Below are 19,921 nucleotides of genomic sequence, written 5' to 3' on the forward strand. Positions count from 1 at the left end.
AGCTGCTTCCTCGCAGTCCGGTCGGGAACGAACACAATACGCGGTACTGTTCGATAAAAAAAGCGATATTGGCCTAAAATTCGCGATATCTACATAAATAACGAAATCATTGCTATCCGTTAATCGGTACCCAATAATCGGTATAATTTACATTCAGAACCAAGAAGAAAAAAAGAGTTAATTTTTCTAATCTACTTGTAATCTAATCTGCTTTAAATTTATTATAATTTATTATAATAAATTATAATAAATTTATTATAATAAAATATTTAAATTATAATAATTTGTTACAAATTTAATTTATAATAAATTAATAATAACCCTTAGCTGGCACTGTGGGGTATTAAACGCCCCAGCCTAGCTCACAAATTTAATTTACTTTATATTATTAAGCTCTAATTTAAACCCCCTATAGTAGGTCCCAGGATGCCAGCTATGTGATTCTGATGAAGTGTGCCAGCTAAGGGTTAAATTTATTATAAATAAAATATTTCAATATACATATGGAGAGGTAAAAGCCTTATAGTGGTGTAAGTCAAATTTGTTAAAATATTGACTTATACACCACTAAGGCTTTTATCCCTCCATATGTATATGATTAATAGATAATTAATTATAAATATAATTATTGAAATAATTATTAAAAATAAAATAATTATTATAATTAAAAAACCTTTTATAATTAAAAAAACATTTTTAAAAACAATTTTAAAAAACAACTTTTTTTATTCTTAATATTAATTGTTAATAAATGAAACTGTTATTTAGAATTGTCCTTAGTTCTGGAGAGCTATTCTTTTCGACTAAAAAAAAATCAAATTGAACAATGGATACCGGTGACTATTCGAATTCCAGCATCTAACCATTAAGATTTTGACCGTTAGATTACATTCAAACCATTCGAAATGCTGCGTCGTAAAACGTAGAACGTGTTCTACGAAGTTTCTACATTCTACATCTACTAGAAGTAGACTTTCTGTTCGGTCGTATACTTCTCTTCATACCAAGATAAATAGAGGCGGTAGAACGTAGAAGGAGGAGGAGGAACGCGAGACCAGTCGCGGGAGTAGACGAGTAGACGAGGGGGGTAAATGGCTGGGACCATCAAGAAAGGCCCTTAAAGAAGCCAAGCATACCAAGAGGAAATAAATTCTTCGCCTGGCAACAAAGAAAACCGGTGCCTTTCCACGTCCTTTCTTAATTACAGTAGTTTTTCATGATCTACACTTTAGTATACTCAAGATAGAATCGTAAAAGTATCTTATACAACTCCGATACATCTACGCGGTTAATTTGTAAACGATAACAATTATTAATCGTCAAATCTAGCAAATAAATTAATTTATTTACTCGTTTTCTGTCGGTTTACCATAAGTGACATAATAATCAATGAGACATGGTAATCAATTATACACGTACATATCTTGAACGTACATTTTCGCGAATGCACAACGACATGCGTGATCGTTTCGTGTGTTACATACTAGAGACAAAGGGCATAGATGTGGTGGTTCCCAAGAAATATCGAGTTCTTTGTACCCACCAGCGTTTCAGATATCCCACGTTATTTTACACCCTTCGCTCCTATCGAGGGTCTAGCACGTGTAATTAAATCTGCAAGACCACCCAAAGCACGAAAACTATACTCGAAGGCGCTCTCTGACATCATTAAGTTGCAAACATTTAGAGCAAGAAGAAAATTCAATAATTCTAATAAATAATTCCTCTTCTATATACATATATATAACCAACGAAAACATTCCACCCTATTTTTTTGTAAGCAATCTCCAAATCTTGAAGACATGAAACGAGAATCGTCACTTTGTATTTCGCTTCACGTTTCGAGCATTACGATTATCGGCACGACTACAATACTTTTCGTCTGCGTGATACGAGAGCGGCTCCCTTTATTTCGCAGAAAGATACACGGAGAGGACGTGTGCGATAGTCCTAGATCGCGGGATAAAGCAGAACGTTTCCTCTTTTTTATAGCGGAGGCACGTGAAACACCGGCAGGAAGCTTACATAAGCGCGGGAGGCGTAAAAGGCTTAGCGACAAGGGCGCTGTCATTTCCCGCCAGTTTCGGATTAAAAAGAGACGCTGGAAGAGGGAGAAAGAGAGGAGGGCGTGGGGGGAAAAAAATGCCGAAGGCAAGGACTATGTCTGGGTCCGAGCCCAGGGCTTAAGTCTGGATGGATGTGTGGTAACGTACCATACGAAAACGGCGACGATACCGCGTCCAAAGAGAGAAAAGGCTCTCAGTGAAACGCGATGAATGAACCGCGAGCATGAATGGAGCCCTCGGTGGCGGTGTAACGAGCGGAAAAGCTATAGGGTCAATTCTCACGCGACTGACGAACTATACAGAGAACGCGTTTCTACGAATTAATAAACGTACAACTGTTTCTAATCGCTGAGAAGCCGTTCACTTTGAAGCGCCGATCAAATACCGCGGCACGTTTCGTTTCGGAAAGTTAGACGTCGACGGACGGCGGTATATCGGATAGAGGGTGAACTCTTAAAAGACAGCGGCGGCAGCTGTGATAATAGCTTGCGCAGGTTTACGGTAAATAATGTCGTCGCCGCAGACACTTGTCTCGGGTGTACTCTTTCTGTTTCAAATTTTCATACTTTAGTCTTTTTCTCCTAACGTCTTTATTTAATGGCCTTATATTCATCTTGTATTTTTTAAAATAATCTGCTTAAATGATCGCTGGCATAAACTCGACGAACAGGGCGAATAAATCACACTGGTCAACAGCGAAAATGCTTCGGAAACAAAATCAGCTAATCTTTACTAATATTTGACTGATTGATGTAGACAGGCAGACAAGCGTACATAAACCTCTGCAAATAAAATTAAAATTCACCAGTATATGCAAACATTATATTTGCAAAAATATGAATTTTTTCTTGATAAAGTAGAAAATATAAGTTTTTTTCTTTTGAGACGTTCCCGAATAATGTATCATGTTTCGTTGAAAAGCCACAGTCAACCAAAAATTTAAAAAAAAATTTTTAAAACGGTTTTTGGGGGGTTTCAACCCCCTATATCATCGAAATTAAAGCTAATTAAAAATTTTCATTAACATATTCGGATTCAGCGACCCCAAATTAGTAAGGATTAGCTAATTTCGTTTCCGAAGCAGAAAATAAGTTCAATTTTGTTGACCAGTGTAATGTATGAATGACGCGGGCGAATATTGTACGCAAAATATATCGCAAATTAATATCGATAATGGACTCACCTTTCGCTTTTCGGATCGTTGACGCGACGAGGGGTGCTGAAGGTACCTGAAACCAAAGACAGGAAGACGTTAGAGCGAGATCGTGTTCCATAGCAGGCGCGCTGCCTGCCGTTGAAATGGATCTTACGGGAAGATCGCGGTCTCTCGGAAGAGATCACAATAAATATAAGAATCATGTCTCGCGCGCAGAAATAACGGCGGATATTCGCACGCACAAAAGACTGAATCGGTAACCGTGATTGCCGGAAGGAACAACACGTGTTCTCTTTCATAGGGCCGCACATGGAGCCCCCATTTCCCCATTCTCGCGAATCTCCTAACCGCAAGGTGCGAACTGGACACGCGGATGCCGGTCATCTCGAAGACGCCGCCGGCATGAAATCACGGTCTCGCGGTCACTCGTCCGTTTATTTGCTCGGGATGGCATGCGCTTTCGTTCTCGCGTTTCGATAACAATCGGTCTCCCGCCGCCAAACCTATACAGACGGCGCCGCGAACGGAAAGATAATGATGAGGAATTATCACACTGCCCGATATTATTGTCGTTCTACTATCGTAGAACCGGCACCACACCATCTGCGACTCGCCTATTCGTCCCGAATCGCAATCTCAGCGGAGTCCAATTCGGGCGAGCCCTGTGACAAGTGCACCCCAGGTATCTCGAAATCTGAGAAACGTGACATAGGTCGCACGTGCGTGCCATGTGGGACACGCGTGAATCGGGAAAAATAGTGACACGGGCATTGCACCCGGGATGATTCCCAACATTCACTGTTGGATAGGTGACGATCGCAAACACCGACAAAGCGTTCGCGATTCGAGAGAACGATTCAATGTTTTTATAATTTCTGCATAAAAGTCTACTAAAAACTCTAATTTGTCGAATTTTAATATAATAATCTCCATGAAATATTTAGTAACACGCGGGTTCGTTAGTTCGCATTGATTCTCGTTGCTTCCGCTCGCCGCGCAAAACGTATATAAAGTCATCCCTATCTCCCACATAATGTAAGACCAGTCTGCAGTTAGGCCGGAAGAATACGAGACGAGGAGGAACCGGTCGTTTAATCGTTCCATGTCGCACGTCGCACCAATGAAAAGACGAGGGATACGATGCGTCGAGTATCCTCAGCGACGAAAACGTTAGCATGTGGCATATGTGTCTTATATATTTTCTATTTTTTATCTCCCGTGGTATAGTTTCGAGAAATATTTTAACAAACTGTGTAATCATAAATTGCTCCAATGCCCGTTTAATTATTCTTTTTGCGTTGTGTAATATAACCAAATTTGTTTTAAATAATTTATTTAAAACAACGCGAGAATATGCCGTGAATATAATCTTTCTACATAACTAGTTTTAGGAAGCAGTTTTATGCCATTTAAAAAAAGGGCAGGCGTCTTTAAAGCGGACGCTATTTAATTACAAAAAGTAGAATAAGAGTTAAAAAAATAGAATGGAGAGTTACGTTAACTGAAAGGAAACTTCATATTTACATGTTTGATAATCACATGGTGTACATAATATACACAAGATAAATTATTATAACTATATATATTATTTATTCTACATTCTACTCCTGATCTTTTTCACATGCACTGTATTGTTTCTTGTTTTGTCCCGAATAGGATTCTTAACGCGCTACATCTCCCGCTAGGAATTTTACTCCCAAATTTTGAAACCCACACGAGACGATACTCAACAAAAGACGCAGGTTCCACATTCAGAGTATTCTTTCGCCGTTTTTCTAAGGGATCAGCCTAGTCGACGCTACTTTACCACCCAACATCTATCTTGGAAGATAAATAAGATGTATCTTTCACGGCCGAGATCAAATTGAACATCGAACCATGTACAGATTGGATTAAAGAGAAGAAGGCGTTCGACAGGGAATCGAATGTAATAGGAAAATGCGATGAAACGATACTTTAAGACAAGATCTCCACCGGAGATGGCGAGTAAAAGCAGAATTAGAAAGAGACGATCGCGATCCGTCTCTCTCGAGTATGTACGCCGTAACGCACTTCCGCAGGAAGTCGGAGGCATCAGCCGTGACACGCACCCTCGCGCTACTTACTCGCGTCGAAACGTAGGATGGATTCACGACGCGAATTTTCAGGCGAGCGTAGCGCCTGAAATGGAGAACCTTGGCCTCGTAAAGGTCAACGTTCAACGTATCGCTGATCTCAACGTTCCTTCTCGGTCCGCTTCCCTCATATTGATGCTCGTACCCCGCTGCCCTTTCTACGGTGAGCGGTGAGTTTCCTTAGCATTGCTAAATATTTCGCGGCAGCCTGCACCGTAGATCTCGTGTCATAGGGTTGTCATAAGAGATTAATCAACACAGTTTCGAACAGATGGCAAGTATGTGCTTGTTAAACACGAAGATCTTTTGCAGATTAAACTTGTGGTCGCACAACTTTACAGAGTAATTAGATATTCAAGTTGGCCCTATTTTAATTCGAGGGGCTGACTAATTAAAGCATTTATTTCTGTCCTAGAACAAGTCTTCTATATACGAATGGGTCATATAAAGAAAGAGAGTTAAAAATTAGGTAGTAATAAAATAGTTTTTTTTTGTATTTTTAGTTGCATTTGTTACTAGTTATTGAATACTTGTGGTAACGACTACAACAATAAGATAACGCGATTCTTCATTTCTCAATTATTTTAATTAATATAATTTATATCAATATTTACATAATTTGTTTGTTTTTTATATTAATAATATAATTAATATTGTATTAGAATATTACATTATATAATTAATATTTAAATAATATATAAAATTGGATATATAATAAAAATCGCTCAGAAAACATACAAACAACATGCATTGACTTTTATGGTCGAAGACACCGACGAATGCCGGCACAACGTAACACAGAATATTGCGAAACGTAAGGAAGTGCCCGTTACTTATCAATCCAACCATTCGTCGAGAGCATGCCGCTGTTACATTTAATTATAATTGTGCCGATGCGAGCACGACTTTGTTATATCAAACGTAAAGTCGACCGCGCGAACGAACCATCGGTCTCCCCCACTAATTAACGCGACATTCCCCGGCGAGCAACAGGCAGCGGCTGCGGCTGCGTAACATGTGCAAGTACGCTTCAACGGTCGTGACTCCACTCCGGAGCGAAGCCACGAAAGCAAAGCGTGCATGGCAAGCATACCAAATCATAATACTAATACCGCGCGAGAGAATGAGAGAGAGAAAAGGAGAGAAAGGGAGAGAGATGGGTGTATCGGGAACACTTCTAATTTTAGATAAACGCCTCCCGACATCCGTTTCCTACATGCGCGCAAACACTACGGGAACACGTACCCGCCAGCCGTTTCCCGCCAGCGTGGGGCCCTCATGCGAGATTAAGGGTATGGATCCCGCGAGTGCAGTTAAAAATAAAGCGCAGCCTGTGCCTCTCGCCGTGTTCCCGCCGAGAGAGAGACAGAGACAGAGAGATATCCATTCTGGGACAAATTTCGTTAGCTCTGCGCGAGATCCTGCGTCTAATTCAGATCTGAATATAGCCGACACAGGCGACACACACATGACGATCCTGCGGAGGAAAGCACGGGGGAGCAACCAGACACGCAGCACATTGATAATATCCTTGAACCGTCTACCGCAGATAATTCTAAACCGTTCTCGTAAACGTTCGTTACAACTGGCTGAGTTTTTTGCGCTCCCCATCTCTTTTCTAGCTCTGCCTCCGAGAGCAAACGAATAATCAGTTAAACCTCAGTTAACACGTTAACTGCCACGGCGGTTAGCCAACCGACATTAAGATAAGATATAACATTGACCTAATTCTCGTCTCGAGCCAAATAATTGAGTCTAGAGCTCCAGTTGTATTTAAATCTTGGCTTAAAATACTTGCGACAATTGTCAGCGGATAATATCTGATTCATGAAAATCAAACGTTCAAGAAAGATGTTTATTGAACAAATATTTCAGTAAATATCTATTCTCTGAAATATTTATACCATGAAAAAGTTTATCTCATAAATATTGTTATTATTTAATCCGTCATAAAATTACTTTGATATTTTGCATGAATAAAACCTTTTTTTCCTAAATATATCGTCATTTGATAAACAATACGGTTCGATTAGCCATGCATCGCAGAACGGTTGAAACGTTCCATTGTCATTAACCTGCGACGAATGACGTACACTCGCTCGTAACGTACCCGCACGTGGCATCCACGAGCCGGTTGAGCGATAACCTATCGACCCCCAAGCAGGGATTGCTCGTTATTGGTGAAATCGAGGGGGGAGGGGGAAGTACCATGTACTCAAACCAGCTCCCGCTCGCTCACACAAGTAAGCTACGTCGATCACAAAAGACACATTCGGTAATGCGTGCGCGCGTACGCATACGAGTTGCAGGCGGCTCGCAGAAATCGATATTACAATCAGCGTATCGAGCTGGGCATCAAGTTCATTGGCTACTGTCTTGTCACTGGCAGATACTACATGGGGCTTTGCGCTACGTCAAAAATCACATCGGCAGATACGAAATTCGAAATTAGCGAACGAACGGGGTGGAGCGCGCGAGCGGGAAGGAAAAGCGAAGGGTACACGTGGGGAACGGGTGAGGAAGGTCGAGAGAAACCCGATTTTCCGCAACCCTGCAACGTCTTGCCGACCTTTCTTCTCTTCTCTATCTTCCTTCACTCCTCTCCTCTGCCCCCATCGCGTTCGGCGGGCGGGGGGGAGGAGGGGGGACGGGCGTCGCGCTATCCTACGACAATGTACGACGGCACGAGCCAAGTCGAGGGGTTGGGGTCGCACCGCGCGCGGCGTTTCAGGGTACGTAGTTACGTGTACGTATAGGGGTGGGTCGGTATTCAACTACGGCTACCGTGATGCCAGGTGGTGACTGCCGCCCCATGTGTGCTCATATGTCTGCCCCCCCAAGTGGCGTTAGTTCGCCGCTGGCTGGCGCGATGCGTGAAGCTAAGTGTGTGTATATGCAAAGGAACACGAACGCTACGCGTCACGCTACGCGCCTTCGACAGCGCCGATGCGATTCCTCGGTTAACCGCCCCCGGTAGGCGTGATCTTTGCCTCGCCGTACTTTTATATCTCTTTACAGCACCATTCGCGCGAATAACCGTACGAAAAACCGCACGCGTTTTAACCTAGAGATATATATTCGCCGGAAATTCAAATTATATACGATTAAACTGTCCTGTTTCTCTCCTCATTGTGATCAAAGATCAAGAGGTCTACCGTTCCATCGTTATACCGCGAATTGGTTTATACATATTTATGTGTCTCGACAATCCAGTTTATAAAATATAGGTCGCTCATTGAATATCGCGCGATCGCATGCTGCCTAATTTAAAAATGTCTCGCAGAGATGTGTTTGTTGGATTAAGCGTCGAGGATTGAGGATTGCGAATTGGAGATTAGGATTTAATCGATCAAGATTATCCGATTGGTCGAATTTTAATTTTTAATTCACAATCTTACAATATCCAATGTGTAGTCTGGGCTTAAAATGTGGTTGCCCGTGAGGGACGTACTCGACTATCCGATATCGATTGGCGGGACCGACCGGTTCAACCGGCGCGTGCCACGGTTGCAGAGACCGCGCGCGCTATGAATTCGGCCGACGCGAGCGATTCGCGTGCGTGCACGCGTGTAATTGCATTTAGAGGGAAGGGTAGGAAATCACACATCGTCCGACGGATGGATTAGAAATTCTAGGAGGACGTGTCGGCGGGCAATAAAGCGGGGCAGGACAAAGAGACAGACGAGTATACTCTTGTCGCAACGCGAAACGAGGCCATCGCCATCGGCGTCAGCGGCTCGCTAAACACGCGGTGCACCGCGGCGCAACGAGATAGAACGCGCGCACCATGTGCTACATATTTTAAACATGCCCGCACAGGTGTAACCTACCCCACCGTGTCGTGTCCGTCGAGGGCGGCGGCCCTCGTTTCGCGTCGGAGCCGTTCTTGCGAGTCCTAACTGTCGTAATCGTCTTGAAACTCGTAAAAACTCGAGCGCGAGTTACTTCGTACAGAAATAAAATCGTGCCGTAAGAAGAGAATCCTTTCTGGTATCGCAGGGGGTGCCCCGTTGCGTAAAAACATACTTCCGTTTCGAATAAGTATATCTCTTTTAAAATTGTTTCTTAGATTGCGTGTTACAGCGTATAAATAAAAAGTGAGAAAGAGAATGAGGGGACCACTTCATCGCATCGACGAAACTCGTTACTTGAAATAATTATGCAAAGTCCACCACATCAAATTTTAATGGCATTCCTTGTTCATTTTGTAGCCGATTTCATTTTAACCAAAAAATCGAGGAGTGTTTCGATATAGTTTCCGAGTTACAACTTATACGCGTGACTTATACAAGTAAGAAATAGTAAGATCCTAATTTTTAGATATTACTGTAATAGAAATATAAACTGTCGATTTTATATTCGACTTTAGATTATGAAAATATTTCGATATTAGCGAAATTTTAATAAACGAGAAAGAAATTTCGAATTAATTCTTCGTGAGACAAATGGTCTCATAATTTCTTCACTTTTCAATCCGAAATAGGGTAAACTCGGGTAAGATGGCTATACAGGAAAGATGGCCAATCCATATTCATTCGATGTTTCATGGCGCGAGCTAGATTGAAAGAACATAGGTTGGCCATCTTACCCGAGTTTACTCTATCTTTATATTTTTAAAGGTTTTAAGGTATCATATGTATTCTACATAGTCAGCTTTCGTCATATCACTCACATTAAATACGTTACGTAAAACCGACTTGGTTAAAGGCGCGGGTATTATCGGTCTTGCCATAAGTACAAGCATCCGCCGGGACACCGGCCATTCTTCCTGTTAATGTAGTCAAATTTACCTGAACATCATTTTATGCACTGTTAATGTAGTCAGATTTACCTGCGTGCGTTCAAAGGATGGACCATACGGTGTGCATCTCTTTGGCTATCACACGCAAAAAAGATGTACGCCGTTTGAAAATGATTCGTTAGCCGGATTCTCGAGCATCGGGGTTAATGTGCGTGTATGAATCATTCTGTTGTATCCCATCGTACCCCGCCGCGTATAATTCCTGAGGGTCCCGAAGGGTGATCCCCCAACCCTGTGCCAACCGTTTCGGGTTTTTTTGCGGTGATAAGTGATAAGGCCGTTGAATACCGGAAGATTGAGATATACGATTTGATAAACCATCGTGTTTTCGCGTGGCAACGTTAATACAATTAAATTAAAATAATAATTAATAAACTTAAATGAGTGTTAAATTGCGCGAATAAGACGGCATTCTTCACATCAGAAACATATCTTAAACAATACGTCGAAAAACTTGTAGAAAGTATAAAGGCGCAAGCTTTTATCCTGAATAAAAACCAGTGCAGCTACAAGTTAATTATATTCAGTCGTATTCATATTATTTAAATTGCCAGACATGGAAACCGGTGTAATACAGCCTGAGTTCAGATTCCCATGCCACGGACGTGCGGAAGCGAATTGATAGACTTATTCGTGCCGTTAGAAGCGCGAGGATCGCGCGTAAGACGCATTCTCCCGCATCTCCGCATCGTCGGGAATCGATCACATTGTCGGGAAAAGTTACGCCGGTGTGCTAATCGCCGGCGTTCGAACACGAGCGCGAACGAGAAAAGCGGATAGACGTTGAATAACAGTCTCCGAAAGCAGAATGTCGTCGTCGGTGGGAATAAAAGTTGGAGCGTGTGCCCCGTTACGAGTTGCGAGACGGGATGGTATGGGGACCAGACGCGCATCGGGACCAGACATCAGGACGAGACACAAGAGACCGAGGTAAGGAAACAAGCGACAAGAGAGCGCCTAACGGGGGGGTTGGCTGCTTGGTCGGTCGGTCGGTCGGCCTGTTCGATAACTAAACTCGCCCCACTCTCTATCTCGCTCGTTTCTTCTTCCGTCTTTCGACATTAGCGAGGGTAGGCCGCGAGGGTAGTAAGACGAGGGGTAGTCGAGTCGTGCGTGCAGCCGGCACGCGCTCAACGAATTTTTCATCCAACGGATCCGCCAAGGTGCTTCCCCGGGCGCAATTGCGAGGAGGGAAAACTGGAATCCTCGGATGGCAACCATCCCCGAGGTGCCCGCTGTCACTATGCGCGTCTTATCGCCTAATCATAATCGTGGCGTTTTCTACGAACTGATTAAAACGAGCCTGCACACATTGGCGAGACAAAAGGGTGGATGCCAAAGATTGAAACAAGACTGACGTTTAACACGTATCGCCTCGCAATCACGATATCGGACGCATCTTGGGCTACGTCCTAAATCGTCCCACAGACGCGGTACCCGCGGAATTCGCGCTGAACTCCTACCCGAGGCCGATTTGTAATTCGGGCCCGCGACCGTTAAAGGTTGCGAGAGTGCCAACCTTCGCCTTCTCCGAAATATTGCGAGACCTGACTTACCGGCCCTACAGGATATGTTAATGGCTTGGGACCCCGGGGACCCAGAGGAACCCAAACCTCTTTCATTCTTCTCCTTCTTTCCTCGTCGGTCTTTCCCCCCTTCTCCTCCGCACCTTTAGCTTTACCACGGCATAAAACTTCGGGGCATTTAAATATTAAATCTTGATAGGAAAGCCATTGGTCACAGAAGCGTCTCTCGCACCGTTCAATTCGCTCATCTGCGCCGACGGTTGTCGTCCCGTTTCTTTTAGTCTGTCTCCCTCATTAAGTACCTTTCGCTGAATATGGGAATATAATTCAATTTTTGATGCGCATACTGTATTAGCGATGCAGAGGAATCGACAATTATGTAACAATGTTGCTACAAACTACAGAGCGTTACGCCAATTGATTCTATTGTGTCAAATTAAGTTGACTCCGAAAATAACCGTCAAAACATCGGTGGACTTATCGCGGATCGTTGGTGTATTTCTATCCACCGCGTTTATTTATTTCAGATACCTCGATGATACGTCATTTAGCTTAACGCTAATTACAAGTATTAAAGTTGCGAATTATTCCGCGCGAGCTCTGAAGGCGACAACCACGTGCGATGAAAACGTATACGTAGCGCTAATTGAAAACGACATAATTAAGTCTCTCCCTTACACGCTGATTACTATTCCGATTATCGCCGGCTTAGCCGACGGCGGATCGTATTATTCTTCGGGCTAAAAAGCACGCCAGCCGTCGAAGACTCACGTCCGCAGGTAATTACCTAATTTGCACGCGAGCGGCACGCTTCGTGCGTGTGTATGTCTGTCCACGGTGCCTAGCTATCGGGCGTACACGCGTCTCTCCGGGTACAGCTCTCCCGTTCAATACTAGAGCCGGCGTGTATAGGGGTGCCCCGTTCGCCCCGACGTCGTTGTACCCCTCGCACAACGGACTTTCAAGGCAACGGACGAGAACGGAACGCGCCATGTGGCGGCGCAACACTTCCATGCCGCTGCACGACGGGCATTTGCAACGGCGACGATAACGTCGTCGGCCGAGTTAGCGCGAAAGATCGTGGCCGGCTGCGCGAACGCCCCTGCCACGTCTCTTAATCCGACTACAGCTCGCGTAATGTTTGATCTGTTTCTCGACCGAGTCCCCCCTATTTAACATGCAAAACGCCGCTATATAGCGATTATCTCATCCGAATTATTCCGGCGGCCATATAGCTTCTTCATATGCAAATGAGGAGAAAAGTCTGATAGCGTGTATTCCATAGAAGTTCATACACTTGCCATTGTTGCTCTGTTGTTACGATAAAACTATTAATAAGCAAGTGAATTTATATTCTTTCCTCGAACTTTCCACTTTCAACGGAAGGTAAAGTGGCGTTTCGAAAACCAAATTTCTATTATATTTAAACTTCCTTTCGTCTAGTCTAGAGAGTAACATTAATAAATAATAAGAAATCTTGAACAAGACTACGAATTGCTGCACCTTACGTGTAAAAAGGTTAGGAACAAGACTTAAAAAAGCTAGTATCGCGATAGTAATCAAATTATCCTTCACTAAAAAAAAATTGTTAATCCGAAAAAATATTTAGTCCGATACGTTCAACTAAACATTTTAGTTAGTTTAATTTAACTAAACATTAGTTGAATTAATTAATTCTTGATTAAAAAACTAAATAAATTGTTGAAACAACTAATGTTTAGTTAACTAACTAAAATATTTAGTTGAACGTAAATTTTTTTTCAGTGCCTTGTCATTCCTGAGGAGACATTTATCGTAAACTCATTGTGCATTTGTAGATAGGCGTTTTTCCGTCTCGGGTCATCGAACGCGATCGTCGCATTAAGGGAATAAGATATGGAATCGGTCAGTCACCTTTAAAGCTAAACGTAGTGTTAAAGGGAGTCGGAAACACGGACCCTAGTCTTTCGCACGAGACAGCTGTATTCTTAACGGTCTCTCGATGTGTTGATGTCTAACGAGGGTAGGTCAGTATCGATGCACGCAGGCTGTATTTAAACGTGTAGTGCAGTTTCATTGGACGTGTGTGTGTTTACTCGCGGATAATTAGCGCTATCCTTTTTTTACTTACTAATTTAAACGTCTTCATTAGTCGAGTCAAATTACAATTTTGCCGCAACGACGAATCGAAAAAAGTAATTAAGGTTATTTAAGAACATTCTAATGTATATTAAATATGTAAATAAAGTTTTAAGATAAAATTCTAGTATGTAAGTTAACAATAATTATGTCAGCGATATATTAATTAAAAAATATATAAAGCGTAAGCGATCGATTGCAATTCTTTCAATTTTGAATTATTTTTTTAGCTTCCACTAAAAATAATATTAATAAATAAAATATGTCGTAATTACTTATCAGTAATCGAGTAGGTTAACCGAGTTTCTCAGAAATGTCGGCCGCACAAGAGCAGCCTGTTGCCCATATTAAAAATAAAAATATCAGATAAAGAATATCTTAAATGGGTTTTCTCAAAGGATAGACCTAAAAGTGTATCGTAGGATGTCTACGTTCGACCACGCTTTCCCGTACACCGATAGTCATCGGACTAGGTATCTGACTATCGATATCCCAATCGCGCCTAAGTACCGTAAGCATCCCCAAAGCACGAGGGATGCCCGCTCTCCGTCTGCGCCCGCGCCCAGCCGTTCGTTCGCGTTGCGAACTTCCACAGCGCCTTACCGGGAGCATGAATAAAAGGGGGCGCCAAGCCTAACCAGCCACCCAACAAGGAGCAGGTGAGCACCTGGTCCCGGTAACCCCGGCACGAGCTACTACTTGCCTCACGGTTGCGAGAGGGTGCTCAACGATCGCGTCGCGCCCCTTAATTAACTCGACGTTACGGTTATCGAAAAGTTAAGAGCTATTTGAAAAAAAAAATAGATATCATTTTGCCGAGTTATGCCTACGCAAAATGCGACGTGTTTCATAATCGATAAGAGACGCGAATTGAATGAATGAAATGTCCAAATATAATGCGCGACACAAACAGTGATATACCAATAATGATACAGGCATTGGAAATAGGTTTAGTGAAATTATTAAGGTAAATGTGTGTCAAAGAAATATATAAAGTGTCAGCTTGCTGGGATCGCGCGAATGAGAGACACTGACAATTGAGGCTGCGAACTCGCGGTCGCGGGGTTCAGACCGGCGGCAGACGTTCACAAATCGTTGAAGGACGGGGAAATCCCTAACGAATAACCCGCCTTTCGGAAGGCCTCTCACGTTCCGCTCTATATCAGTATCCGTTTTGCCCATGATTAACCCATGGTATCCGCCCCGCTCGTTACGTTGATTACGAAAAAAAATCTACTAAAATTGTTAATTATGCCAATGTTTCTAGCGTTATTAGAATTGCCAATTATGAGTATTAGACGTTAATTTGTACTTCAGATTTAACATATGTTGTTCGAAAATATTATTTGCGATTGTTGATTCGAACTTTCATTATAATTATCTTAATTGAATACGCAACTTAATACTTAATATATCGTGCATATAATTTTCCTTGTTCTTATATATCCTAACAAAATTTTAAATAAATTACAATTTATCGACGCGAAAGATTGTCGCCTCCGTCAAGTTTCACAAGTCATTTCATTGACCCAAACTTTTAAAAAGAGACTGGAGTAACTGCTCGCCAATTCGAAAGGACATATCGAAAGGTCGATATTTTTTAAAATAAAATCTAGCACGTAATCTCATCCTCTTTATCTTGCGGACAATCCTTTCGCGTCGACCTGATACTTTCGTGACGTACCTTTTGAACGTGAAAAGTGACGCTTTTTCGATCCACCGGAGTCCAGTGACGATCTCGACAGATCGTTGGCGATGTTGGACATCGGCGACTCGATGTCCACGTTCGATGCCTCGCCGAGGGGTACTCCAGGAGAAGCTCCTCCGTCCATCCTGACGGTCGTTGGTCGGCGTTATACTTTGCGTAGATGCGACAGCAGCTCGTTCTCGACGAGCCAGGTCCGGGAATGCAGACGAGAGTGCGCGATCTCTCGAAATTTATCGTCGAATCGACGTCAGGCGCGACGTTGGCTTCTAAGAAAGAAAAAAAAGAAAACGTCCTGAGTCTCTCAGTGATCTCTCACGGAACGATCGGTGTCTCGATCGTTCGGTTGTTCTAATGGAGGATGGATTCGCCGGTGTCGAAATTAGCCCTGTCGCCGAGAGAAAAAAAATCGGAGAATCAGCAGTCAGGTGTCGATAACGCGAATTTTTCGACAAGTTACAGGCGGGACTCGTTATTATTTGTACGTATGTACGTCTCTCGGTTTTACAGACGCGACAAATCGAGATCGCGCACGACGAACCGAGAATGGACAATGGCCCGCCAATTGGCGGGAACGAGATCGTCGTTATATGATTTCATCCGCGATAGTCCGTTGATACGTCGTGTATATACGGGGTGTCCGATTGTCACGTCGACGCTCGATCTTGCCTAGTCGCTTTTTGCGAGAGGGCTCTCTTGGGATTAACGGCGAGCGAGATAAAAATGTATACCGCGATTATACAATATATCGTGTGTTCAGAAATATTTGTCCGTTCAATTCTAATTCGTTGAATTGTAATACACTGAGAAAAAAAAGTTGTTGCTTCAATTAAAGTGCTATCACGGGGGGCCAAAAACATAAGTATAGTTTATTCAATTGTATTATTATTATTTAATTATTGGTTTAATAATCCAGATATTGGGTCTAATAATAATACAATTGAATAAACTACTTATGTTTTTGGCACCCCGTGATAACACTTCAATTGAAGCAACAGCTTTTTTTTCTCAGTGTAAGTAGAGAATTAGAATTGAAATGGTCGAATCGGCGTTGAGATAACGACGTCGTGATTGTCTTCGAGAAATACGAGACAAATGATCATGATTTTCGAGAAGACATGATTCTCGATACGAAAGTAGCGCTTTTCTGACCGTGAATCGACTAAAAGACTCTTTGCGCGACCTTAAAATTTGTTTACCGTATACTTATTCTAACAACGTCGGCTTCTATCGTTTAGCTTCTATTATTATTCGCTCGAGACGACAGGATGCAGATATCGCGGGCAGGATGATAATACTGATATTGATAATGCAGTGATTGCAGTTAATTATCTATTTGCGTTTAATAATTCAAATTTTCATTACAATTTAATATTTAATTCTACTCTTTAATCATAAGTATCGCGTATATATATATTCTCCTCCTTTTCATGTCTTAACGAAGCGATCGTGCATTTCAACGTGTCTACGATCTATCATATGAAAAATTATTGCCTCTATCAAATTCCTTACTTTACCAATCCCGAATTTTCTTTAAAAAAGAAAACAAACTCGAACTTCTCTAGAGACTTCTCTAGAGAGGATGTATCGGAAAACCGAGGTCAATATTAATGCGGCGTTACTATATATAAAACCGTGTACGACAAATCCCAGGTACTATAAACATAATGTTACCTACGACTGCTCCGCGTTTATTATTGTAATAAAAAAATTTTTTATTTCAATTTTTGCAATTTTTTTTTAGTATAATTTAAATCCAAGGATCAAATTTAAGTTAAAATATTCTAAAAATTTCATGTTACTAGAACTTAAGAATTACTTCTAAAGAACACTTCGAAGAATTAGAGCTGGAATTTGATAAAAATAAACTTTAATAATCGCCCCACATATTTCCACCTTCATAATCCCCTCTCAATTGCGCAAGTGCAATCCACCATCAGATGATCGAGAATACTTTCATATTAAATTTGTTTGACAAAAATTATGCGATAAATGAAAACCCGGCTAGAGTAATTCGTTGCAACGGTTATGAGAATTATTTTAATTAAACGAAACGTGAACGTGATAGCAGGACAGTTTCTCCTGCGGATAGAAACATCTATCGCGCCTTCCTTTCTCGTCGAAGCCGTTGAAGTCGACCCGAGTCGTTACGTTTCCCGGAAACCCCGGTGGGATGAATATTTCTCGACGGCCTCGGCCACACACTAGGTGTGCCACAAAACACGACTTTAATCTTATTTGCGAATTTGTATAAAACGGTTCGTCCGGTCGAGGGACCGGAAGACGAATGTCGAGTCTTACTTAAGAGATTGTTAAGAGATGTATGAGAAACCTTCGCTTCCTTATACGGGAAGCTTGATCGTAGGATTGAAAATCTCTCTCTCTCTCTCGAAAAACGAAAAAAAAATCTAGGCGAAAAAGTCCGTTGGCGCCTTTTTCATCGACAACGGCCGGCACGTCGATCTTCAACGTCAAAATGCTCGGACGTGACGAAATCTGATCGAAAAAGAAACCACACGAATTCCCATTCGAGGAAGTAATTGTTATTGGTTGTACCTTGTTTGTACCCTTGACACTGTTGTGGCCGAGTATCACGATCGAGAGAGTGATTCAACACGTGCTATAAATGTGTTATTAATATATATCTATAGTAACATTATATATTATTATATATATTAATAATATTAATATGTTAATAAATATATTAATATATTAATAAATTAATGCTACTATATAAAATACATATATTAATGCTACTATATGTTAATAATGTTATTAATAATACATTAATAAACACATTATTGTTACTATATATAGAATTACTACATGTATTGCGATATATATATATTACCTGGGAAAAATAACGCCGTTGCCCGTAGGATGCCCTCGTCCTGGGGACGCCGGTAGCCCGCCCTTTTAAAGCACGTCCTAACCGACGAAATGACGCGCGACTTTCCCGTAAACACCAACTTGCCGCGCGGACGGGAGAGATATGACGGAACTCATGAAACGTGTCGCGCGTTGTCGAGGGGATCGAACCGACCGGGGGATCCTCGCCGCCGGTCGACGAGCAACAGGAGCGTTGTCACTTGCCGCGTTTCCCTCCCATTTGAGGCACGATCACTTTCGGCGCGAAACCGACGGCGGGACCGGTCGCGACGACTGGTAGCGAGATAACGCGACGGTCCCCGTACGCGGCCGCACCGCGATTATTAGCGACGACGTTATACGGAGCGCGTACGCCAGCCGGCACTCCGAAATCCCCAGGGGACCGCCAGTCGTCTCCAATACGTTAGTCAAACAGTCAAACACAATAAAGCCACACTTGACACACTGCCGCCAACGACGAGATGGTCGAGATGCGCGAATCGGGGACCGCTCGCGCGCGGGTGGACCGAGAAAAGGCGCGAAACGGGAGGAGGTGGCGGTGGGAGGTAGAGGAGGTGGGGGAGTGGAAGGAGACGGACGGACGACGCCGCGACGGTCTGTTCGTCGGTTACACTTTCTGTGCTCCGTTTTCTCCCGCCTCTCGCTCCACAAATATATGAATGTACTCCAGATGCTTTCTTTCAGATTACTTTGCATTTTGGAAACTTGGAAATAAACTCGTTTAATAGAATTTATCAATGATCCTCTGCGGACTGAAATTTCACTCAGATTTGTGATTAGAATTACAAGCCTTTTAAATAAATTCCAAGAAGAAACGCGCGTTTCTATGATTTTCTGGTGCGTTTTAATTGATTAATTTTATTCATTAATGTCAATTAACTAATTATTGTCTTTTTTGATGAAAGAATATAACTAGAAGATTAACTTCAGCTTTCGCTACCTTGATACATATATCTATACTTCTTATTATTTTCTTGTTATTCTCAAGTTAAATAACATCTTGCTCTATTTAAAATATTTATTGTATTATCGGTCACAAAAAAGTGTATATATGAATGTACATGATATAATGCAATTATGTATGTATACATACGTGAGCGTCCTCAGTGTATATTGTGCTCGGGTCCGTGGGTTTGCTAAATCCAAATAACTGTGCGGATCAGTTATCCATGCGGGAAATTAATCATCTTTTTCTATTGCAAAAAATACAAGGCACAGCTAGTAGGAAGGTAGGAACACGTCTATCTGGCTGATCTGTGTGGCAGGAATTAATTAATCAATTACAAATTAGTTACAGGAACTCTATTACAAATCAGACAGTTCTACCACCTAATGGTGCCAATTCGAAGATGGCTTTCAAAAGAAAGTTGTACTCACCGGGTAATACAGGGTTCTTCGTTTGTAAAAAAAGATTTTTTGTATGCTTTATTAATTTTACAATAATTAAATAAATTAACAATTTAATATGTAAATCGAACATGACTAAAGATACCAATATTTATTTAGTCTGTGTAAATAAATTAAGACACACGATCTTGTGTGTGTA

The 19,921-nt window shown here is 42.1% G+C and overlaps 1 protein-coding gene across 1 annotated transcript in view; it reads right to left on the reverse strand.

Annotated features, from left to right (window-relative positions):
* The window catches only part of LOC139770668 (uncharacterized), a 53,267-nt gene extending 33,964 nt beyond the window's left edge, over nucleotides 1–19,303 (reverse strand). The window contains exons 1-3 of the mRNA XM_071702761.1: nucleotides 18,338–19,303; nucleotides 15,466–15,755; nucleotides 3,250–3,295 (exon numbers count right to left, since the gene is read on the reverse strand). Coding sequence (XP_071558862.1) covers nucleotides 3,250–3,295; nucleotides 15,466–15,613 — 194 coding nt within the window. The 5' untranslated portion in view covers nucleotides 15,614–15,755; nucleotides 18,338–19,303. The remainder of the gene's footprint in view (nucleotides 1–3,249; nucleotides 3,296–15,465; nucleotides 15,756–18,337) is intronic.
* Between the last annotated feature and the right edge of the window lie 618 nt (nucleotides 19,304–19,921).

The sequence above is a fragment of the Temnothorax nylanderi genome, unplaced genomic scaffold (assembly GCF_030848795.1).
Source record: "Temnothorax nylanderi isolate EJ_2023f unplaced genomic scaffold, tnyl_v1.0 TNYL_tig0031_pilon, whole genome shotgun sequence".
In the NCBI taxonomy this organism is placed as follows: Eukaryota; Metazoa; Arthropoda; class Insecta; order Hymenoptera; family Formicidae; genus Temnothorax; species Temnothorax nylanderi.